Below are 25620 nucleotides of genomic sequence, written 5' to 3'. Positions count from 1 at the left end.
GGGGAAAAGAGCTATTAATGGTTAGAATATTATTTGCGGCAATTACATGTAAATAAGTTGCTATTCAACTCAAATTATACGATTCAATCTGGTTTTGGATTTTCCTCAATAAATCTTTGCCTATATCAGAAAGGCGGTCATTATGAATTACGAGAAAGAGGGAAAGGGGCACATTCATCCATTCAACTGAAAAGCCAGTTCAATTCGCTTTATCCATCCTCCGTGTCCGTAAACATTTTAAGGAGATTAACAACAGAATGACCCACATCATCAGAGGTGGGTCCAAACAATAGATTATCGGAAGTTTACAAATGACAGATTTTAGGCAGCCGGAATGCATAATTCTTGTACGAGGGGATCGCCGAGGTCCTCGCTTTTGTCAGCGGTGAAAATCCTCCACGAAAAGCTCTTAAGCCCTCCGAAAACAACCACTGGCAAAATCAATTAGCCCTAGTTTATAGAATAGAACGGATTTTGAAATAATGGATTCGCTAGACACAAAGTAATGCGGATAAGCGTGAAAAAGCTTAGCAGCTTAGAAGAAAGTTGTTGTTTATTTTGCTACGTAATAGTGAGACAATTCACCCACTTGACGCTCGAGATATAGGGGAAAATACAGGTAACGACGTTATAATGGTTACTTTAGAATACCGCGGAAAATAATGAACAAAAAGTGTAATCGATTTCAAATTAATATTGATATTCAAATTCGTACGAAGTTTATTGAATGGAAACAATTAAGTTAAACGCGTAAACAACTGAATACATTATCACAATACATCAAAAATGCCTTTCAAGTTTTCTCGTCTTTCTTTATATCTTCACTTTTGTCGATCTCCATTTCTTGATTCCTAGAATAAGAAACGGTAAAACGACATCAAAACAATACTTAAAACTATATATATATATACACATGTACACATTGATGAATCGAGTGGATGTAGTTTTTTTTTCTATTTTAAAAGGTTGGCGATGATGAAGTGATGAAAAGAGCTGGTGGATAAGCGTTCAGTAATTGAGTTGCAACAACTAATCGAAGCAGGAAAAGCTGACTTTGTCTTTTCGGCGTTGTGTAATCCTCTCCGACCTTAATGTACAAAGTTATTCCAAATCTGTTAAGTAACGTTTTACCATCGTCTGTGAGTCGATTAAAGATGATCGACTAACGTCAGAACCAGCAGCCGAACACGCTCTCTCGGCGCTTACTGTTTTAATTGATGGCTTAAACCGTTTACCATTGATTCGCTAGCTGCCGAAAGCTTACGTGAGCATTTCTACGGCTTACTTGGATTTGTTTGACATTTTAACATCACTCGCCGCCAATTAACAGCCCGCTGACAAAAGGGACAAGTGGGCAGATTTCGTAGAGACTAATCGATTTGCTTTCGGGCGATAAACACTGGTAGAGAAGTAACCCCCGAGATCATAGCATTTACCACCGGCCTACTTAACTTCCGGCATCAACCTGACAGCCTCAGGACATGAAAGACATCCACAAAGTTTGCAGAGGAAACGAGGATTTATCGCTTTCCGTCTAAAAATCGCATCTTACGGCTGAAATAAATGGAGCTTAAACCGTTACACGCTCGGAGATTCCAAAATACATTCAATGCGATTTGACTTCAACGGATTAGGCGCAAAAAGGTCCTCGGGGTTTGTTGTGCAACAGCACTATCTCGGGCCACCTGCGGACTTCGTCAAATTATCCGTTAACTAACAATAGTTCTTTGTTTCTAAAACATTAGCTCGAAAAGATTCACATTTTTTTTTCAAATCTGGGCCAACTTTTTTTTATATCGAACGAGAAAATGGCCGGCCGCCAAGGCCAGTGATTCAGTTTTCTAACTAAAATCACAATCGATGAACTAAATGGTGGTCGCGTTGGCAAGAGCAGGGATACATCCCAACAGTTCGAGTATGTGCATATATAATCTAAAAGTAGTTATAGATGAATAGATAAAACGAATCGTTTGACACGACCGGAAGATATTATAGAGAAAAAAAAAATTACGATCGTTATCTAAAGATGGGTCCATCTGCGCTGCTACCGGAGAGGCGCACGTATCAACATGCACCGTTTATTTAATTGACATAATACCTTATGGTATTTTCATTTGATTTTGAGCACTTGATACGGCACGGTGACGATCGCACTCAAATTAAAGAGCTCTCGTCTTTTTAAAACTGGGACCATGTCGAGTATTTTCTATGTCTGAGTATCGTTCTTCTAGCTACAAATTGGCGCCAATCTGCCGAAAAAACCGATCATCTCAATTGAAAATTCGACTGCAGAATTCGGATGTTTCTATGCCTTTTTTAAACACTACATGTGGCAATTTCAAATATTATGGAAATTCGAAATATACTTTCATTTTGTTTTTGAAATACGTACTTTTGATCAAACGAGGTTAGGAGGACTTTTATTATAAGTCGAAAGTTAGTTTTGAAGGGGTGATTTTTGGGCCCTCGTCATCGGCCGTATATTGTTGTAATAATAGTTCGTCGGAAACCAGCGAGACGTGTCAAACATCAAGCGACGGCTAATATCAAGTTACCGAGTTGAAGAGGGTATTACAGGGGGTAAGAAAGCCCTTTAGATCGGTGCTAAGTACCGCGTTTAACGTAAGGAGGAAACCGAGATAATCGCGGTTATGTTTTAATTATTCATTGCAGGTCACACATTCAACCGCGTTCCACACGCTACGCTATCTAGAAAAATCTAAAGTTAGTCCGTTCATTCCTATTTAGAATGGACCATGGACTATAACCTTGTATATACATGAACGGACCCAAGCGAAAACTCCGTTCGAATTTTGGCAGACAAAACACCATTCCAGATTTGTTCTAAATTTCAGGACGGACCATTTCTGTTTGTGTGACTAGAAACTTGATATTATTCCCTGTTAATCAAAGCGTTATGTTTATGTCTACCAGTGATTTCAGCTGATTTAAAAACGTTTGTGGACGCACAGAACATCGATTTGGACCTTTCTAGATTTGTCGGTTCATTAGAGCACATACTAACTAGCGATAGTTTGAACGCGGCTGTTTTTGAATCAATGCGAAACAATGACTGGACTATAAGAAATCACCCCCCCCCCCCCCCCCGATGCCTGAACGTTGAAAATATCCGCAAAATATCCTTAAAGTGGGTCGAGTTTAATTTCACTCGTGATGCACGGTTTTTTTAAGCTAGCATAATTTTATTCACGGCAATAACTCTTGACCGACCGACCGACCGACATATATACATATATACAATGATCGGAGTTTAACGGATAAAACCAGTGTAATTACAATAAGCGTTTAAAATAGTTTCAATGTATGTACATATAATCATCACCTGATTCAACATAGACGTGTATCATTATATTGTCGCTCAGTTCAATAATAAATAATTCACCTGCAAAAATGAAACGAAATCGAGATGTTCAAATCATTTCAATTTTGGATCGAACATATCGTTACATATATATATATATATAGACTGAAAACACAGTTCACACAGATTCCTGGACTCAGTTCCACAGATTCCTGGACACAATTTCCACAGATCTGTATTAGGATTTCAATAACTCAGAGTATATATATAAGCTACTAACTCACAACTGTGGAACCGAGTCCAGTTTGTTAAACGTGGACTCACGTTCCACAGTTTCCACGTTCCAGCGTTGTCGGTTTAGTTTACGATCAATACATTGGAAACGTTGGAGTCAAATCTTAAGCGAGATTTGTAGAACGTGTTCTGCGCGATCTCCCCGAAATTCACGAAATGTGAGCGGACCTTAATGCCCCAGAAAAAAGCTCGAATAATGTAATTTCTCATATTTTCATCAATTTCGTGTCGCGTCTATCGGAGCCAAACTGTCATATCCGTTTATATGATCGTATATTTCTACTTTCCACAATTAACGAATATCATTTCGATAAAGAACAGCTTGGGTGTTACAAGAATTAACCATTAGTTTCTGGAGATTATTAATAATCTAGCGATATTCAATATCGTACGGTAAAAATAAGTAGTGAAAAGCGACAGTATTCTGTTAGTGAATAGCGGATGTGATCCCCTCCGGCGGCGGTCGCAATACTAACCGCGGGAATCTCACTTTACGTTTCGCTTTCTGTATTACGATTAGATTCGATTCTGATGATTCGATGGACCTCGTGATATTCGCGTCTTTTCAAACTTACGGATATTGGAAGCTTTCGCGTCTTCCGCGCAAAGGTTACCACGCCGTGAATACCGCAGCGGGCTCCGTACACGCGTGCGCAATGCGCGTTAATCAATCCATCAAAACATATTCGATTAATGATGTTTTTATATCGGAATGGACACTTTTATTTCTCTAAAAAAACGACCGATGTCATTGAGACGTTACATATTCCACCTGATGATGGCTGTTACGAAACAGTGATACATTTCTTAAATTCAGATTTTTTAGTCCACTATTATCTTATCAATTATCTTTAAAACATATTCAACATTTTTTTTCTAATTCTAAATAATGGCCGGCAAGCGAGGAGAGGAAGACGGCCTAAAAGGTTCATCATTCGCTGCTATTACGTAAGTATCTAGGATAAAAATTCGCCGACTTTCTTCAAAGGCGGTGCGCGGATTACTCGAGCAACAAATCGTTAATCAATGGAAGAAATCGCGTTCGAAAACACCAGCGCTATCAGTTCAAAGAACGTTACAATTCGATAATGGCAGATAAACGTCGAGTCGTTTAATTGGGCACTTGTCGACGACGGCTAAAAGAAAATCCGTACATCAGACAGTTGATCCTGGCCATTATCGGTGCAGGTACTGCTCGCTTGCCAACACGAGCGTCTATTTTACAGCGTCGCTTTAGATCCAAACATCAGCCTGCAAAGCCGGATTATTGTCAAAAGTAGCTGTTTGTACAATGATTTTAGCCCGATACTAATGACTGCAAGCACGGCCAATCTCCTTGTTCGTTTGTCGTCTGATTTCATGATTACGCCAGTATTTTCCTATTTCCTGTAGCGTCTAATGTCGACTAAGAAGGGATTTTCTGTAGCTCGAGTTTTAACTGTCTTCAGCGGGTGTTTTTGCTGCCGGCGTTTTTTACCTGGCGATTAATCTCTAACTTCGTCGAGAGCACGTCACGACGTGTGGTCCAAATTCGTTGACGACGCGAAGAATCTCTTTTTATCTTATATCTAAAAGAGCCAAGACTATCAAGAATTCGAATCAACCTTCATTATCTCACCTATGAATAGAGGCCATGTCCATGACGTCATATTGGCCGTCATACGGCTAAATGCATCAACTTCTGAGAATTAAGATGGTCATCTATAAACCGATTTGAAAACCAGATGATTGCTCGTAGTTGAAACTTAGCACCTGGAAGCAAAGTTGCCACGGCCACTATGACGCCTGCAAACATTCTACGCCTGGAAGCAAAGTTGCCACGGCCATTATGACGCATGCGAACATTCTATGCCTGGAAGCAAAGTTGCCACGGCCATTATGACGCCTGCGAACATTCTACGCCTGGAAGCAAAGTTGCCACGGCCATTATGACGCCTGCAAACATTCTACGCCTGGAAGCAAAGTTGCCACGGCCATTATGACGCATGCGAACATTCTACGCCTGGAAGCAAAGTTGCCACGGCCATTATGACGCATGCGAACATTCTACGTGGACGTCAACACATAACCTCTCGCTCTCCTCATTCATATTCCACGCGAATCATCCTGTGGCCTCGACGCCTTCTCTAGTGGTTTCGAATGTAGTTATTCGTTCATTCATCCCAATTATAGTCAGATATACAATACTATTGCATAAAAATGTGTAAAAATGTCTCAATTCTCCTAATTGAAATTCAATACCAGCACCAGCGCATTCATAACGAAATCATGCAATAAAATTAAACATATTGTTTATTTTGATGTACGTGAGTAAAATATCAGATTCAAACAACAATGGAATTTCATAATAGACATTAGGCTTCGGTTCCATAGTAGATTTGTTTTTGGTTAACATTTGACTGGAGGTTTAAAAATTGAAGTGACTATTCTCCCTGCTGCCGGAACCACCCAGTCGGCGTAACACACGTCGTCAACGCGGTAGTTAGGAGGTAACGGAAGGTTGACGTAGAAGTAGACTCCGTTTACTCCGGTTGCTGCGGATTTTATTTATTCGATGGAGGGGGAGGGGGCTGGGGGGCAGGGATCCCACCCCCTATTTTATGCAAAGATAACATTATTGCCGGTCATTTTGTCACAGAATCGCTCTAGACGCTCAGAACTTCATCCGTTTTTTTCATATTTTCAAAAACCCCAACTATAAGGAACCTACGACACTAGCTATTCGTGTGGACCCACTCCCTGCCCACGGGTTCAATAACGCGTGCCCCAGACATATCACAGATTGTCTTGTTTATCGTTATAACGACCCATCCCTGCTCCAACTGGCCCCAAAATTTGTGGAATTTGGAGATGATTTATTGGTCCCGTGAGATCTCCGAGGCAAGCGCCATCTCGATTGTTTCTCGATGATCGGTCAGTAAACCTGTATTTCAACTTTTTGCCGGGTAAAATCTACCGAGTCAATCTTGATCTCAGTCGAAATTGAAAACTGCTAAATTGGCTGTCAATTTATCAAAAATGAACACGTTTATGGAAAATCAACTATAATACTTTTGAGAAAAATTACGGTTTCGTGGCGGGTTAAAGTGCGGATGAACCCATCCCCTCTCTCCCCTGCCCAGTAATGATTCATTAATAAGGTAAAGAGCTTATCGAGGTTTAAGCCATTAGTAACGAACTGCTTATGTCATAATCATATTGGGGTAAGAATGTTTAAATTCTTCGTATCGATTTGAGAGCTAAATTGCCGGCTGTCATCGACAGAGCGCTGCCTGCTCTCCTTTACACGACCCTAAACACCGATACTCTTAACTGAGGCTAATTACTAAAGAGGATCAAACATCCTTTACTTACTGCGCGTTCGTTCGCTACACGAGATTTTCCTTTCGCGTTAATTGATCGGACAATTCTTCAAATCCCAACCGATTTCACGCGAGAAGATCACGACATTTCACGGTTACATATGGAAGCACGTATTATAAAATCCCTACTTAAACGAATAAAAAGAGTGCGAAATGTTTTCTCGAGATGATCTAATAATTTGTTCGACTTCTCGACATGACGCATATCCTAACTCGTGCTCAGTAATACAAAAGTTATAACAAAATTATGAGATATTAGGCTAAAAAAAATTGATACCTTGTTTCTCCGCTCTGCTGAGCTTAAATGTTGACCCGGCCGGCCGCCTATCTACCGTATACATTACTTTTTTAAAAATCGTGATCAATTTTACCATAACAGACCCGGCCGCTATAGAAATGAACTGTTTATAAATATTATCATATTTTACAAAAATGACCCGGCCGCTGCGGAGAAACAAGGTATCATTTTTGTTTAGCCTTATGTACAGTCCAGATGACTGCTACGATGTACATGTAGTCGAAATGTTATTACATCACATTCTGCACTCTTTCATTCTGAGTGTAGGATTTTATATTATCTTTACAAACGTGGACTTAAAATGTTAGATCAATGGTTTGCATTTGTCCTGTAATGCGGTACCAATCTTAATCCAATGAAACTAAACTTGCTTTCAAAATAATGCCCCAAATTTCCTTTCTTGGGTCGCGGTTTAAAATCATAAAAATTCAAACTTAAATTGTCGTAATAATCACAAGGTTATTTGCGGATTTTTCAGGGACCCCTGGACCCTTAATACCTTATGGTGCTGTGCAAAAAGCCATATTTTCAGCAAATACCATCACAAAACTGATATCAAACCTTTTGTACTTATAAGCAGATTCAAAACAAAGCTAGTTCACTAAACATGAACTGATATACGATCGAAACATGCATTTTTTACCCCGCTGAACTATAACGATTGAAAATATCTAAAACACGAATTTTTTTTCACTAAATACACGACTAGCTCGCCATCTATTGATTCATCTGTAAACTACATGTTTAACCACGGATTCTAAAACGAATTTTTTCGAGTTCATGTTATTACCGCATTAATAAAATAGATTATAAAATTACAGGAATGTGTTTTATAGTAATTTCTTACCGTCGTCGCATCAAAATGAAACGTACCGGGTTCATAAAACAAACACAGAGTTAGTACGAATACTATTCAAAACACAATAATATAAATGGCAGAAAATCTTTAATCTGTAGAAATGATTATGAATTTTCTGCCTGGAACAATCGAAATTAAAATAAAACATCCTAAAAACATTAAAATCATTCTTTCTCTGTCAATCACTGCTCAAAATCACTGATTAATCCATGAATACCTCAGTTTTTGCTTTGAACGCAGCAAATTTCTCGGTTTCTGTTTTTAGTTTGAAAACACAAAAAATAACTGAACAGAAATTCAAATCCAACATCAAGACGGCCTACTTGTACGTCCGGAAACTGGAGCAGGTATTATTATCAGTCCATTGGAGACAGTAGCGACGGGTTTACCACGCGCGGCCAGAAACCAGAGGGTTAACTGCAATATCACCGACCAAGTCTTTAACGGGCCCAACAGAAACGCCATAGTTCCATACGCCCAATAAAAACCAGTCACAGCGCAATAACACTGAATAATCAATAACAAAGTCATCGCCCAGTGATCTATTAGAAGGCGATGAGGGGCATATTTAGACGCACACCTTGTCCTCGTAGAATCATGAGTCGGGGTAGCAGCACGTTCGAGGTACATCCCCAACAACAGAATCAACGGAATATTGAAAAATAATATCTGAAATAGAAACGAGAAAGCATTAATTCAAGCTAAAACAGATACGTCTGTAACAATCTGTACCCCCTCAGACAATCTGCTGCCTTTACCCTGCACCCTTTCAGATAATCTGCACTCACCACAGATTGTCTATTAAGGGAGGGTAAAGGTAGCAGATCGTCAAAGAGGGGATGGGTACAGATAGCACGGTGTATGATAGCTGAAATTAAAGTTCATCTAAAAAGAACATTTGTATCAAATGACTTACAAAAAGAAAACCGTACGCATATGTGGAATGCGATGGAAGCAGTTGACCATCAACATATAGACCAAACACAAAACACACTCCGATAAACTCATCTAAAACACGACCAATAAACCACGGTCCTGCAGCAAATATATCATATAGAATATCAAAACGAATTCACATTTGATAAATAAGAATATTCGAAATGTGCTTACCCACGGCGATGTAAACATGGAAAACTGCTAGTGGCCAAAATATTCTATTAGTTGCAGTCAACAAATAGAATCTGTTCATCCAATTCTGCAGGAAATTCACTAGACACCCACTGAATTCACTGGGAACTGAAAATCGAGTTTGAATCTTTACATGAAGGCTGCACAAAATATAGGCTTATCTAACTCCAATTTTACATAGACCTACCTAATATAGGAATATGCAGAAACCTCAGAATTACTAATGGTAAGAATGAAAACAGCCAAATACTCCAGAATAACAACTGACACTGAAAATAGAGGTGGGGAGATAATTATTCTACAGACCACGCTTGCCATGGAGCTGATTGCATCAGATTATCACATAAATCAGCTTTATGCGCATAGATGAAACAAAATGTCCGACACTTAAGCTGAACTTTTAAAATATGCTATTCTGATTGTGGTTTCTATACTATGATTTGAATGTTTTTATGAGGCCTTGCGAAATATAGAATTGATAATGATGATTAATACTTACAAGTGTAGACATATTCCACATGAGAATCAGCCGAGGGAATAAACTAAAGCTTAAACTAGTGTTATCCAAAGAGAATGGCTGAGATATTATATGCAATCCATGCTTTTCGTCCTGTCAAAAGAGAATAATTGAATTTTCTAAGTTGGTGTTATTTCTGAATTCTAATTCCCATAAATGTCGATCGCATTGTTTATATTGATAGCTACCTTGACAGAAATGGTTATTTGATGAATTCCTGAAGCGTAGCTTTGCGGATCCCAGCGTAAAGTGTAGAGAGGGCCTCCTGATCGTTTACCCTCTCCAAGAAATACTGAGTCAATACTTATATGAACATACTCAATATGTGCCGGTGAAAATACTAATACCCTGTAAAAATACAATACAATTAGCCACGTTCACACGATGTTATTTAGAACTAAATTTAGTCCACTCCTATTTAGAACGAACTTAGTGTTCACACCAGCAAAAAGTCAGTTCTAAAATTGGCCCTAAATTTAGATCGACCAAAAAGACCAGACTTAGCTCCATTCGAAATTTAAGCACAACCTAATTCTCTATGTGTGAATAGAAACTTGGCTCTTATTTCACGTAACTGTAATCAGTGTTGCATCTATTGGGACGGATTTGAAAATATCTGAATGTATAGCATTGCGTTGGTAGATTCTAAGTTGGTCTGTTCCAGGTGCAGGACTAACTAGCGAAAGTGTGAATGTGGTTTTAGAGTTCATCAATCAAAATTGAATGAGAATCAATACGGAGCCTTCCCAATGAATGAAATTATTTTGAAAGTACAAACCTAATATGAGTTGAATGTAACATTCTTCCAACTGGTTCATGCGAAGGCATTGAATATAACGCATGTTTAGGGTTCGATACTATTATTATAGGCCACGTTCCCATTTTCTGATCAACGAATGATAACAGATCGTGATCTATTACTAACAATCGAAACCTGAAAATCAAAGTCACAACATAATGAATTATAACTGAATAACATAAAATGATGCATGAATTAAAGAAATTCTAGAATAGAATTTTACGTGATAACATTTCGAGGATTGATGACATAAATCTATGAAATTTGACTTATTCTCACATTCTGTTGTCTTTCCAGTCTCCAAGTTCCAACTCAAGATTTCCAGATTTTTGTTTGGCGTACATGTTCGGAACAAGACCACCTAAAGTGTGTAAATGGCCACACAAATAAGCCGAACTGTCCCTGAAATATATCAAAATATAAGCGAATTACATCACACTCCTTTAAATAATACATGACAAAGTAACAAATTATTGTGGAAATGCACTAATCTACTCCCATTATGTTGAATGCTTTCAAGTCAAATATCTCTAAACTCATAGACAAATCTTAGAACCATCGTGACAAAATGTGAATTAGATTCCAGAGCATTTCAGCCGTTATTATACCAAATATCATCACATAACACAAAAACAGATTGGTTTCTTATTCTTTTAGTCATCAGTTGTGCGATTTTAATTTCACCACAAATTAATTATAGTGATTGGCAATTTACCTCATTAAATGCCGGATACCGGGAGCTGGACTGTGAATCACTGAAGTAGGATAATGACCAAACCAGATAGTCACATTAGATGCATCAGCAGCTAATTTATAATTAGTCAGACTCTCGAATTCATTCTGAAATCAATCACCCACAAACTGTGACAAGTTCACAAAATAAATACCAGTATGTAAAATATAGACAATTTTGGTCAACCCTATTACAGTATATTAACAGAATATAGGATAAGGGGTAAAGCGAAATCTTTCCATTTCTAATGGAAAATCCAAAATGGCCACCATATGCCATAAACAACGTAGGTACAGAAACTATCAGTGTTCTAAAACTTGGTAAACATTTTTTTGTAGAGCACAGACCTTTCATTGTTGATAATTAAGGCCATGAAACAATATTCAATGTTGCCCTAAAATTGATGATTTGCTATGGTTTATAGTTCAACTATCGACTTACCGCTGAAACCATTCCGAAGAAATTAAACGGTCGTTTAGGACCCGGAACTGGACACGCATCAACGCCAATAAACGAATAACGTCCAAATTTCTTCTTATGCGTGTAATGATAGGAGGATAAATGCTTTTTTCCCTGATGTGAAAACTTCCTACAATATAAGAATATTGGTAACTTAGTAACTTATTCACTGCGGTTTTTAGAATGCAATTACTATCATTGAAATCTGCATTAATAAAGCTTTATAATAAGACAGATACTTACTTGAAGTAATTCAAATCGCTATTCAAATAGGGTACATTAAACGCATCTGTAAATGAATAGATCTTATAAATACTACACATAAAATTATCACGACAACAGTTTAGGTTTAACTCCAGGGAATCTTGTTGCACAGTCAGAGTTAGATTTGAGACTAGACTAAAGACATAGCTTCATAGCCATATTGAGAAAGTGTTGAGATTAAAGATCACTTAGGCCTTAGAATTTAACTGTGGATCTGGATGCAGTTTTTTTATGAGAGGGAGAGATATGTACCATGATTGCCTCTAATATCGAGCCATACTGTTTTATTCAGGATTCCTGACTCTGTTATAATTCTATTATAATCTTGCCATTCATCGATGTACTGTTCTGACCCTTGATTGTTAGCATGTTTAGCATCCGTCAAATCACCTGACAACAACAACATAAGACACATTTTAGATAATTTGTTATTTCAATTTATGAACAGTAGCAGCAGCAGCAGCAGCAGCAGCAGCAGCAGCAGCCGCAGTATCAGTACCAGACTTACCAGTTACTAGTGTAACATCAGGGCTTATCAACGCTAGATCCTTTTGACAGAAATCTTTTAAAAGCTTCTTTCTTCTCGGATCATAGAAACGACTTATGTGAAGGTCAGTAATCTGTAATAACGATATGAAATAAAACATCATAGACATAGATCTGGATCAATTAGTACGAGACCAAGATGATTCCATGAAGTTGAGACTTTATCACAGTAAGGTGGGGGGGGGGGGGGGTCCTGAATTAGCGCTTTACCTTTTATTGATTTATACGCAATAAAAGTGAAGCCTTGACGAATAAAATCGTTTACCTGAACAAACCAGAAGAGATTATCATAACTATCATCAGGGACAGGGGGTGTTTTCTTCGCCTGGCGGCCTGGGTCTCCTGCTGATGACTGCGGTGTAACGGATATCTCGTCACACAGATAGGTAATAAATGTACAGATAATCAGTATAATTGTGATAGCAATACAACATCTGATAGATATTCCCATATTTCTGAGAATTCGACGAAAAAATTTGCGATTTTAGATTCGTTTACATTTACAAATTAAATTTGGTGGAAAACCCGGAGGTGTTTCCAGTCGCCACCTGTCGGGAGTTCCGTATAAACGGAAGTCGATCATCAAATTCATTCAAATTCAAAATAACTTTATTACACCTTAATACAAAAAGTACAACAAGCATATCATATCATCGGTTTTTACAGTAATAAAGTACCAGGACATCGCAAATCTGATTGTTATTTTTTTTTTCAAAGAAATTAATAAACTCGAGAAATATAGAATAGCCATACAGGTTTAACATGGAACAACGTTTTTAAGTATACTGAGATGCCGCCGGGGAGCCATAATCGATCACTTGAAGAGTTCAATAAAACTGGACAACAGCTAGATTTACCTAAAAAATATTTCACTGATAAAAGACTATTTAAATCATATTACATACGATGTTGGATAATTGCCGACATGGACAATAGTTTCCAGAGTTGGCCGAGAAATTTATTGCGGTGTAACAGAAAGAGCGGACAGGAGAGGTGGAAATGTTTTTCATTTTCAATTAAGTTCGAATCGCAGACTGGGGCAGGTCGTCTCAGAAATGGGGGTGATGGGGCGACAGTAGTGGCGGCCGACTTCAATCTGGAGTTCGGAAATGATTGTTGGAGAGTCTACTAAAAAAAGAAAAATTTACTTAGAGCTGACGCCTTTTTTTCGAAAGAGAGAAATAAAAGGTTATCTTCAATATGAAATTTTTCTTGAAAGTTTTGTATGTTCTTACTATAATTTCGAATCACCACCGGGGAGAATTCCCGACCGGTGTTCGGTGGATAACCACCTTTTCCCATCTTTACTCTCATTTCCAATCATTTTTTGCTACCTATGAGACGAAATAGTGAAAGATGTGGCCAGTATAATTCATGATCCATGTGTGAAGACTCTAGCCGTGGTGGTTTTATTGAGTTGAAAGAATATCCAAGGATTGTAGATAATGAATCGAAATCCATCGAGGGGACGGAGCATAGTCGTTGAGCTCCCCCGGTAATGACGGCTAGGTACTAGACTAAATCGAGGCAGGTTCGATCGGATTGTGGGTGGGGAAGTCTCTCCTCTACCCCTCACTCTTCCTGGAGTGAAGATTCATTCGGGTCATTAACCATTCTGCTGCTGCAAACATGGTTGAATCTAGTATGCTGGATCAAAAATTGACAAAGAAATTAAAGCACAAAACCATTTATTTTTGAAAGGGCCTTATTTATTACGATGTTTTCTTCAATAAAAAAATAGCTAGAAATATCATTATGACCACCATTAGGATGCCGGAACAGCATAGCACATAGAATGAGCCCATCACCTGGTGCCAACAGCCGGCCTAACAACCAAAAAAACTGGCAAAAGTTTGGCAATCTTTTGAAAAAAATCAGAACTAAGTAGTCTTGTATACGTATTTCAAAAACAGTAGCAAATGGAAATCTTATTTCGATTTTACTGAATTGAACGGATTACCGGATTAGACCAGTACCGGTTTAGGCAGAGTCTATTGTACATGACCATAGTTGAAACGTTACTCAAGATTATTTGGGGAATTTTTCAGGGACCCCTGGACCCTTAATGACCTGACTAGTGCTGTGCAAAAAAGCCATATTTTCATCAAATGACGTCATATCAGAAACTGATATCAAACCTTTTGTACTTATAAGCAGATTCAAAACAAAGCTAGTTCCCTAACCATGAATTATTACACGTAGTATGCATTAACTGCGCTGACCTATAACAATTGAACGAATTAGTATGAATACTAATTCAAAACACAATAATATAAATCGCAGAAAATCTTTAAAATCTGTAGAGGTAATTGTGAATTTTTCTGCCAGGAACAATCGACATAAAAATAAAAAATAAAATTGTTCTTTCTCTGTCAATCACTGCTCAAAATCACTGATAAACCCATGAATATCACAGTTTTCGCTTTGCACGGAACAAATTTCTTGGTTTCTGTTTTTCGTTCGAAAAATAACTGATCAGAAATTCAAATCCAACATCATAACGGCCTACTTGTACGTCCGGAAACTGGAGCAGGTATTATTATCAGTCCATTGGAGACAGTAGCGACGGGTTTACCACGCGCGGCCAGAAACCAGAGGGTTAACTGCAATATCACCGACCAAGTCAACAAAGGGCCCAACAGAAACGCCATAGTTCCATACGCCAAGAAGATACCGGCCACAGCGCAATAACAATGAAATATCAATAACAAAGTCATCGCCCAGTGATCTATTAGAAGGCGATGAGGGGCATATTTAGACGCACACCTTGTCCTCGTAGAATCACGAGTCGGGGTAGCAGCACGTTCGAGGTACATCCCCAACAACAGAATCAACGGAATATTGAAAAATAATATCTGAAATAGAAACGAGAAAGCATTAATTCGAGCTAGAACAGATACGTCTGTAACAATCTGTACCCCCTCAGACAATCTGCTGCCTTTACCCACTACAGATTGTTTGTTGAGGGAGGGTAAAGGTAGCAGGGTCTTAGGGGATGGGTGCAGATAGATATTGCTAATGCTCAATCTTTTCTACAGAAATTAAAGTTGATCTAAAAAGAACTTTTGTTTCAAATGACTTACAAATAGAAAACCGTACGCATATGTGGAATGCAATGGAAGCAGTTGACCATCAACATATAGACCAAACACAAAACACACTCCGATATACTCATCTAAAACACGACCAATAAACCACGGTCCTGCAGCAAATATATCATATAGAATATCAAAACGAATTCACATTTGATAAATAAGAATATTCGAAATGTGCTTACCCACGGCGATGTAAACATGGAAAACTGCTAGTGGCCAAAATATTCTATTAGTTGCAGTCAACAAATAGAATCTGTTCATCCAATTCTGCAGGAATTTCACCAAACAACCAGTGAATTCACTGGGAACTGAAAATCGAGTTTGAATCCTTACATGAAGGCTGCACAAAATATAGGCAAGGCCAATCTTACTTTAATTGTACATAGACCTACCTAATATAGGAATATGCAGAAACCGCAGAATTACTAATGGTAAGAATGAGAACAGCCAAATACTCCAGAATAACAACTGACACTGAAATAGAGGTGGGGAGATAATTATTCTACAGACCACGCTTGCCATGGAGCTGATTGCATCAGATTATCACATAAGACAAAAATCAGCTTTATGCGCATAGATGAAACAAAATGTCCGACACTTAAGCTGAACTTTTAAAACATGCTATTCTGATTGTGGTTTCTATACTACGTTTTAAATGTTTTTATGAGGCCTTGCGAAATAAAGAATTGATAATGATGATTTTAATACTTACAAGTGTAGACATATTCCACATGAGAATCAGCCGAGGGAATAAACTAAAGCTTAAACTAGTGTTATCCAAAGAGAATGGCTGAGATATTATACGCAATCCATGCTTTTCGTCCTGTCAAAAGAAAATAATTGAATTTTCTAAGTTGGTGTTATTTCTGAATTCTAATTCCCATAAATATCGATCGCATTGTTTATATTGATAGCTACCTTGACAGAAATGGTTAATTGATGAATTCCTGAAGCGTAGCTTTGCGGATCCCAGCGTAAAGTGTAGAGAGGGCCTCCTGATCGTTTACCCTCTCCAAGAAATACTGAGTCAATACTTATACGAACATACTCAATATGTGCCGGTGAAAATACTAATACCCTGTAAAAATACAATACAATGAGCCACGTTCACAAAAACTTTTATATTTAGAGCTAAATCAAGTCTATTTGATCCATTCTGAAATGGAACATTCTGAATAGAAATTCTATTCAGAATGTTCCATTTCAGAATGGATCAAATTAGACCATTAGTCCATTCTAAATTTTAGCATGGCCTCCTCAGTTTTCTTATGGAAACTTTGCTTTAATTGATGTCAATCACAATGTAGCATCTAGCTGGATGGATTTAAATACATGGGATCGCACATTGTTGATTTAGTCTGTTTTAAATTGGTCTGTTTCAGGTACGGGCCAAATCAGAAAAGACTAACTAGCGAAAGTGTGAATGAATGAAGCTTATTTTGAAAGTGCAAACCTGATATGAGTTGAATGTAACATTCTTCCAACTGGTTCATGCGAAGGCATTGAATATAACGCATGTTTAGGATTCGATACTATTATTATAGGCCACGTTCCCATTTTCTGATCAACGAATGATAACAGATCGTGATCTATTACTAACAATCGAAACCTGAAAATCAAAGTTAAAACATAATGAATTATATCTGAATAACATAAAACGATGCATAAATTAAAGAAATTCCTGAACAGAATTTTACGTGATAACAGTTGGTGGGTTGATGAAATGAATCTATGAAATTTGACTTATTCTCACATTCTGTTGTCTTTCCAGTCTCCAAGTTCCAGCTCTAGATTTCCGGATTTTTGTTTGGCGTACATGTTCATAACTAGATCACCTAAAGTGTGTAAATGGCCACACAAATAAGCCGAACTGTCCCTGAATTATATCAAAATATAAGCGAATTTACTTCAACCTTCTTTAAAATTGGACTAGTTATAGTGATTGGCAATTTACCTCATTAAATGCCGGATACCGGGAGCTGGACTGTGAATCGTTGAAGTAGGATAATGACCAAACCAGATAGTCACGTTAGACGCATCAGCAGCTAATTTATAATTAGTCAGACTCTTAAATTCATTCTGTAATCAATCATCAACAAACTAATTTGGCCATGATTCAGTAATGATCATCACATAGTACGAGATAGTCAGGACCAGTGGAAGAAAGTTGACATCGGTTCTTATGATTGGTTCTCACTAAGGAAATATTCACTGTTGCCCTAAAATTGATGATATGCTATGGTTTATAGTATAACTATCGACTTACCGCTGAAACCATTCCGAAGAAATTAAACGGTCGTTTAGGACCCGGAACTGGACACGCATCAACCCCAATAAACGAATAACGTCCAAATTTCTTCTTATGCGTGTAATGATAGGAGGATAAATGCTTTTTCCCCTGTTGTGAGAACTCCCTACAATATGAGAATATATGTAACTCTTTGAGTCACAGCAGTTTCTGGACAGCAATTTCTATCATTGAAGTCAGATATTTTCACAAACCAGAAAGCCCATTGCAGGACTATCATAAAACAAATACTTACTTGAAATAATTCAAATCGCTATTCAAATAGGGTACATTAAACACATCTGTAAATGAAACAACAGATTTTATGAATACACACAGCCATGGTTAGATTTAAGACTATGATAAACTAAGACCATCTTAGTTCTGGTAGCCAACATATGAGAAAAGTGTTAAGATTTAAGATCGCTTTTGGACACAAGCCACCCCAGCATCAATTTAGAAATTAATCTTTTTCAAATCTAGTCAAACTGAACTGTGGAACTGGATGCAGATTTTGTATGCGAAGGAGAGATATGTACCATGATTGCCTCTAATATCGAGCCATACTGTTTTATTCAGGATTCCTGACTCTGTTATAATTCTATTATAATCTTGCCATTCATCGATGTACTGTCCAGACTCTAGATGATCAGCGCCTTTAGCATGTGTCATATCACCTGACAACAACATTAGAAACATTTTGGATAACTTTTCATTTCAATTTATGAACAGTAGCAGCAGCAGCAGCAGCAGCAGCAGCAGTAGTATCAGTACCAGACTTACCAGTTACTAGAGTAACATCGGGGTTTATCAACGCTAAATCCTTTTGACAGAAATCTTTTAAAAGCATCTTTTTGCCAGGATCATTGAAACGACTTATGTGAAGGTCAGTAATCTGTAATAACGATAAGAAATAAAACATCATAGAAATAGATCTGGATCAATTAGTACGAGACTAAGATGATTCCATGAAGTTGAGATTGATTGAATTGTTGAGACTTATCACATTAAGGTGGGCTGGGGGTCCTGAATTAGCGCTTTGCCTTTTATTGATTGATACGCAATAAAAGTGAAGCCTTGATGAATGAAATCGTTTACCTGAACAAACCAGAAGAGATTATCATAACTATCATCAGGGACAGGGGCCGGGGGTGTTTTCGCCTGGCGGCCTGGGTCTCCTGATGATGACTGCGTAACGGATATCTCGTCACACAGATAGGTAATAAATGTACAGATAATCAGTATAATTGTGATAACAATACAATATCTGATAGAAATTGCCATATTTCTGAGAATTCAACGATAAATTGCGTTTTTTAGGCAAGATTGTTAATGTTTGGATTTTGACTATTATGGGAATACGAGGGAGGTGTTTCCCATCGCCACCTGCCGGGAATTCCCTGAAAACCCGGAAGTGTTTCAGTATTTTTGATTTATTTATTCATTATTTCGAATTTGAATGGTTTTATTCGTCTATGAGTCGAAATAATGAAAGATATGGCCAGTGTAATTCACGATCAGTTAGCACCATGTGTAAAGACTCTAGAGAAATGCGGTTTTATTGGTGTTATGAAAGAAAATCCACGGATTTTAGAGATAAAATCGAGGTAGGATTGAACAAATCATCTCCCTCCACTCTCTCCTCACTCAGTCTCGTCCTCCAGTGACCGTCCCAGTCCTGCCCTGTATCGGAGTACAGATTTTTGCTCGATTTTTGTCTGTTTACCATCGCAATAACCTCTTTATGGATCTAATTTTTCTTTTGAATTTTCAGTACACCTACATTGACTGATTATTCTTGTGGTGATAGATTTAAAATTGCTGTACCCTACGCTAAACAGTTAATTGCTTGTAAGTGGACATTGCCAGCCGATGAGCCTAGACCTGCTAAATTCAATTTTAAAATTTCGGGTGATTATCTACATTTCAGGGGAAATTCTATTCAATTGTTGCTGTCCCAATAAACCTCCGGATATTATATTTGGTCCCGATGATAGGAATTTCCATCTGGACTTACATGAATGCCAGGTACGTGTTTTACAGTCCTGGGCCCGGTTTTATAGACTGGTGTTAACTTTGACCTGGGGACTGCTGTCTGGACCATTCACCTTCAGGTAGACAAGCTGCTGTCTGTACCCTTCACCCTCAGACAGACAAGCTACTTCAGGAGGCTTCAGGACGGACTCCAGACAGTTGATTGACAGAAATCGAAATATTTGTCTCTTTCAGAGTTTACTGTCGTATGATTCTTCAGATCGTTTCGCTTTACGGAAATTTGTCGTCGATGTGTTGAAACAGTATAAAGAGTATCATCTATCACTGGCTCGACAAAGTGCACATATCCGTACAGAATATACTACGTTACTAGACTCTGGTTTCAAACAGGAAGACATCGAAATTCACGTTCAACAGAAAAAAGAGGTCTGATTTCATGTTCGATATTTGATAACAATGAAAAGTATTTGAAATGTTACGATGTAAAACGATAGAATTTCTAATTATTTCTCAGAGATTCGGAAATGTGAACATATTGGTGAAGCTGGAAATCGATTTGGAAAATATCCCGCCTTATCTTATCAGGGTATTGTATCTTCTGTAGTATACAGGTGAATCCAGGGTCGAACGAAACTTTTTTTTAGGGCAAAGTCATTAAAATTGGGCATCATGGAGGTGTACTTTTGAAAGACAAAAAAATACACCCTTTCCCAGAATTTTCGACTACAATGTGCCTTCAAATAAATTAAGAGGTTCATATGGAAGTCTGGTAAGACCCCTCGGATCATCTTCCGTCGTAAATGTGACCCATGTTAGTAAAATGTTACTGCGTTCGTTGTCATAGTTGAATTGTCAATTTCTTATTCCAGGAAAATCCCGGTGAAAACACGGCAGTTTTATTGATAACCTATCAAACCCCTGATAGTTATAAACCTTCATCGCAGTTGTTTCTGTCTCCACGGCTTCAAAAGTAAGATTTTACTTGGTGTATTCATAATTCAGTAGTTGATCTAGGAAAGCAGGTTCCAAAAATAAGGGAGAATTACTCTCATTTTTCGGTGGAAACTACTACAGTTAGAGATATCAGGTAGTCTGGTCTATACTTAGAGATATCAGGTAGTCCGGTGTATAATTAGAGATATCAGGTAGTCCGGTGTATAATTAGAGATATCAGGTAGTCCGGTCTGGATAATCTCTATCTATCAACCCGGTAAGTGTTAAATGATCATTGTTTTTGTCGTTACTTATAGTATCCTCGGTAGTGCAAATTCAATGAAAATTCCTATCATTCAAAGCCGTACTCATCTGATCGAGTATATATCACAGTTAATAACACTCCTCAAAAACAAGGTAAAGGCTTCAAACAATCTTGAAATACAGTGGCACCTCGTTACGATGACTTTGGATGTAATGCGTTATCGGTTATTACAAACCTAGAAATTTCATCGATTATAATGAACAGATTTTCTGGTTTCCCTGAATTCCTTGTAAAGAGGTTCCACTGGATTTGCTATTCGTAATATTTAAGGCTATAGTCTTTTTGAATCGAATGAGAAATGTTTGATTTTCTAGGTCAATCAAGTTATTAGTTATCATGAAAAACGGGTGGAATATGTGTCGGCTTTCCTGGCTCATTACGAAAGGTAAGTTTCAGACCTGTTTAGAGTAAACTCCGTGAAATTTTTCATTTGTGAAGTCACTTTTCATAAGTTTTCTTCAATGTAGATCTGTGATTGAATATGATGCCGAGAAATATACAAGCATCTCATTTCTATTTGAATGGAATGATTTCTTCTTCATTATCCACAGTAAGTTCTTAAATTTCTGGGGGTATGTCAAGACATGCACTGCAGTCTGAACTCTAAATGGGCAAGCACTTTTCAAATAAGGGGTCTCAGGGTCTTTTGAAAGGGCACTTTCTAAAGACCGTTGCCCCTTTTACCACCATGATATCATATGCTCTTCTCTATTTCAGTTGAAATTGCATTAAACTTTCCACTAGTGAAACCGACCCTGACGTTTCAATCAGTTTATCACGAGTCAAATCAGCAGAAGCCATTCAGCGTTACGATAGAGCATTATCCCTACAGTCCACGGTGGAGCGGTATTGAGATGGCTGAACGATTGAGGTAAATACTGGCAGTAGACTCGGCTTAAGTCAAATCTTTTTGAATTCATATCTAAGCTCAAAGCGCAAATATGTATTTATTCATTTCAGGTCTTATATTTTGGAGTACATTGCAGAATTTCAGAAAACATCGATAACAGGAGGATTAATCTAAGCTGTGCAATATATCTCTGTAACGTCACTTTATTACTTGTAAAAGTTTATGAATATAATACGAACAAACATTTTTCTTAAAGGTAGTCTTTCAACTTTATTACTGTCTCATGTAGAGCTTCAAATTTTAACAACGACATAAGTAACACATGTGCATTATTAAAGCATACTTTATTTTCAAACATACAGGCTCTGTTCAAAGCACCCTTAGACAATTCACTAATGAAAAACAAAGCACGGGATCTATCATCAAAGTACTTTAAGCATCCACGAGGAAGGGAGATTAGAAAATTGCAAAAATAAGTGAAATCTTCCATACATACTTTATGAACGTTCCGTGATTGAATTTATCAAGACGACTGCAAACTACACAGGACGGAAGAAACTAAAGTGAATGTATAAGTCTGTAGGATATAGGCTGTAGAAAGGCCTGAATAGATTATTAACTCCTTATTTTAATGACTTCCAAATCAGTGTCCAATTAACTTAATAATATCAGTTTTTATAGAATCGAATTGCTCTTTACTTAAAGATGCTTCCTCTATTGCCGAATCGATTTCTTTTTCTGTGATATTCTTAAATCCGTCTAAATCTGAAATGGACAGAAAAACGATGATGAAGAAAATCTTTATCGATCTAAAACAAAATCCAGTATGCTACTTTACCTCTTATAGGCAAATAGCCCGATAGCTCGGCGACGGCAATATTGAATAGATTTTCTTCTTTCATCTCTGAATTAAAAAGAAGTTCAACATGAATTCGGTTCCGATGAACGTGTCTGGTGTGATAACGAATAATAATGTCTTACCGAAGACTGACTGTCGAGGCCATAGAAGAATACGTACTATACCATGCACTGAACTATCAGAGAATGAATCACCTCGAGTTAGATACATGTTGTGAGCGACTTCATTATCGCTGAAATATTCCGTGATTTGAAATATTTTCCTGCGGAAAGAGTTGGTAAAAGCACATGTTCATTATTAGGGCTTAGATTTAACAACACCGTATTGCTTTAGATAGGTCTCACGATTAATGACCATTGTTGTATATAACTGGACCCAGAATCTTTAAAACTAGTTCCGAATGACACCGAAAACTGTGTCTAACTGGTTCAGATTGTTTCCTCTAACCTGCTGAGATTGTCTATGTTATTGAGATCCATCACTTCGAAAGCAAAACCACGAACTAAACTATCCCTCAATTCAAAACAGTCTTCGCATATTCTATCCGCTTTCTGAAATGAAGATTTTGTTATGAAGTGAGTAGTGGCAGGGGCGGATCTAGGGGGGATATCAGGGTTTCTTTTCTGGACCGCCCCTAAGTTCATTTCAGTTGTAGAAACTTACACAGGTCTCAGTTGGTAACTGCCACTGTACGTACCATCCATGTAAATGTAAATGATTAACAGATGCGTGAGCGCAAAGACTGTTAAAACCAACTCGAAACTCTCTGAAAATTTGAGAAACATTATTTGCTTAATTCGTTAGTTTCATCATTTACAGATTCCTTGAAGGGATACGATGGAACCTTGTTATAATGAGTTCGCATACACAGATTTGTCAGTTACTTATTACAAACCGAGAAATTTGTTCCAAATAGGAAAACTATGATAATTTCATACTGGATGAAACAGATTTTCTGGTCCCCTGAAGTTCATTGTAACTAGGTTCCAATAGAACTATACAGTTAAAACACACAGATTTTCAGGTGCCCTGAAGTTTGCTGTAACGAGGTTTCACTGTATAAGGAACTCTCTTAACAAACAGATTTTCTTGTCCCCTGAAGTTCGTTTTCACGAGCTTCCACTGTAATGACTTACCTTGAGATAGTTAACAACATCAGTTCTATACCATATTTAATAGCTTGTTCAGTGAGGACCTATTGTATAGAAAAAAAGAAGTTATCAAATATCATGTTTGATAAGATAACCAGAACTTCCAAATCGAGGGAATACCTGGTTTAGATGCTGTTGTATATTAGGTACCAATAAAACATGACCATATTCTATTGGACTCACGTTGATCATCATTAATGTTTGTTCCTGTAAAGAGAATCAGCAGTTAAAATACCAGGTACCAGTTACAGCAGAGTAAACCTTGATTCAATCAATAACTCACTTCATTAATATCTATAGAATCATTGGAATGATGAGGTGTCAATTGAAATAATATTTCGGTATTCTTCACCTTGGTGAAGTTGAATTTATCTGGCTGAAATGGTTCTCGGAGATGTGTTATCATCTGTGGTTTACGGCGTTCCACAAACCGCTTGTTATTAAACTAAAAATAACAAAGCAAAAAGAGTTCAGAAACCGAAGTCAAGTCTCTAGTTCATGACGTTTCTGGACCCGGATTCAAGCATTCTTGGATAAATTTGACTTTAAACTCTTACAGTTAGATTGGTTTGATTTTGCTTCAGAGTAAAAACTTCCAGTTGTAGCAAACTGACTCATGATTACCTGAACAATATATTTTCTTTCCCCAGGAATGAGTCTTGATTGCACATCATTCAACTCATATCTGAAGTATCCTTGCTTCATACCTTCATCCCATCCATCACACAACATCACTTCCAACTAGAAAATTAAAATAAATAGGTCATAATACTGACTTAGTCTAGTACCTAGCCATCGTTCCCACAACACTGAGGAAACCCAGAACAACGACTGGTATTCAGACTATTTAAATACTGATGCGAGTATTTCTGCTGCACTCCCTCGAACTCTGCACAAATTCTTGGGAGTCACCTTCTTCCAGCTGTCTAACATACTGGTTTTTGTCTTATGTTAAATCTGGCCCAGGCCAGGATGGGGATATTATCAATTTTTCAAAAGAAGGACACCGCAATTAGGACCCCAAAATTTTTTGTAGATGTACTGGAAGTAGTGGATTTGCTAAACTTCATAGTAGTAGATTCTCATGCTAAATCTAGATGCCCCATGTGTGTTGTAAGAGAAGCCGACATAAACCGTTATAATGACACAATATAATAATTATTGAATTGAATTGCGTGTAACATTTTTTCATAGTTCAATCGTGTTTTTTAACCGTGTTTTAATAAATTCACAAACCCACCTTAGTTTTATTACAGTTTTTGTGATCATCACAAACGCTAGATAATAGAAAATCTTTGCTAGAATACGCAAATTTGTCAATTACTGCCATTTTAGTGAGAGATACGTTCGGCGTAAATAAAATAATTTGAATTGATACGAGATGCACCAGGATCTGATTCCTACCATATTATTGGAGTGTGTCTTACTAAATTGGGTAATGAATAAAACGGGGATTGGCCTTGCGACGGCCAGACTCGGTGCGGCGAGCCGGCCATCGGATACGATTATCTGCGACACCAGCGACGATTGCATCCGCAAAGACT

The 25620-nt window shown here is 37.7% G+C and overlaps 4 protein-coding genes across 5 annotated transcripts; 1 reads left to right on the top strand and 3 right to left on the bottom strand.

Annotated features, from left to right (window-relative positions):
* Window positions 1–6302: 6302 nt before the first annotated feature.
* Window positions 6303–13139, bottom strand: LOC141900997 (transmembrane protein 62-like). Its single transcript, XM_074788052.1, has 14 exons — window positions 12847–13139; window positions 12544–12655; window positions 12288–12425; window positions 12015–12060; window positions 11754–11901; window positions 11295–11419; window positions 10859–10981; window positions 10559–10714; window positions 9969–10128; window positions 9763–9873; window positions 9451–9532; window positions 9246–9371; window positions 9052–9170; window positions 6303–8804 (listed from the first exon to the last, which is right to left on the bottom strand). The coding sequence occupies exons 1-14, from the start codon at window positions 13030–13032 to the stop codon at window positions 8445–8447; spliced, it is 1992 nt and encodes a 663-aa protein (XP_074644153.1). The 5' UTR covers window positions 13033–13139; the 3' UTR covers window positions 6303–8444.
* A 1150-nt stretch (window positions 13140–14289) lies between these two features.
* LOC141900990 (transmembrane protein 62-like) lies at window positions 14290–19314 on the bottom strand. The gene is made up of 14 exons (XM_074788039.1): window positions 19062–19314; window positions 18747–18858; window positions 18503–18640; window positions 18220–18265; window positions 17943–18090; window positions 17631–17755; window positions 17430–17552; window positions 17130–17285; window positions 16595–16754; window positions 16389–16499; window positions 16069–16150; window positions 15859–15984; window positions 15665–15783; window positions 14290–15436 (listed from the first exon to the last, which is right to left on the bottom strand). Exons 1-14 carry the CDS (start codon window positions 19245–19247, stop codon window positions 15077–15079), a joined length of 1992 nt encoding a protein of 663 aa, XP_074644140.1. The 5' UTR covers window positions 19248–19314; the 3' UTR covers window positions 14290–15076.
* Window positions 19315–19394: 80 nt separating this feature from the next.
* On the top strand, window positions 19395–22309 carry LOC141901007 (BRISC and BRCA1-A complex member 2-like). The gene is made up of 11 exons (XM_074788062.1): window positions 19395–19570; window positions 19738–19814; window positions 19894–19991; window positions 20193–20384; window positions 20473–20544; window positions 20828–20928; window positions 21209–21308; window positions 21531–21601; window positions 21684–21766; window positions 21934–22087; window positions 22177–22309. Exons 1-11 carry the CDS (start codon window positions 19452–19454, stop codon window positions 22238–22240), a joined length of 1131 nt encoding a protein of 376 aa, XP_074644163.1. The 5' UTR covers window positions 19395–19451; the 3' UTR covers window positions 22241–22309.
* Window positions 22310–22345: 36 nt separating this feature from the next.
* Window positions 22346–25434, bottom strand: LOC141901025 (GDP-D-glucose phosphorylase 1-like). 2 transcript variants are annotated; one of them, XM_074788086.1, is made up of 10 exons: window positions 25317–25434; window positions 24701–24817; window positions 24360–24521; window positions 24197–24283; window positions 24062–24120; window positions 23589–23691; window positions 23373–23476; window positions 23048–23187; window positions 22905–22970; window positions 22346–22831 (listed from the first exon to the last, which is right to left on the bottom strand). In XM_074788086.1, exons 1-10 carry the CDS (start codon window positions 25404–25406, stop codon window positions 22710–22712), a joined length of 1050 nt encoding a protein of 349 aa, XP_074644187.1. In that variant the 5' UTR covers window positions 25407–25434; the 3' UTR covers window positions 22346–22709. The 2 variants fall into 2 exon arrangements, with proteins under 2 accessions (XP_074644187.1, XP_074644197.1); XM_074788096.1 differs by having other exon boundaries at window positions 24429–24521.
* Between the last annotated feature and the right edge of the window lie 186 nt (window positions 25435–25620).

Source organism: Tubulanus polymorphus, chromosome 1 (assembly GCF_964204645.1).
Source record: "Tubulanus polymorphus chromosome 1, tnTubPoly1.2, whole genome shotgun sequence".
In the NCBI taxonomy this organism is placed as follows: Eukaryota; Metazoa; Nemertea; class Palaeonemertea; order Tubulaniformes; family Tubulanidae; genus Tubulanus; species Tubulanus polymorphus.
This window is presented reverse-complemented; position numbering and strand designations above follow the sequence as displayed.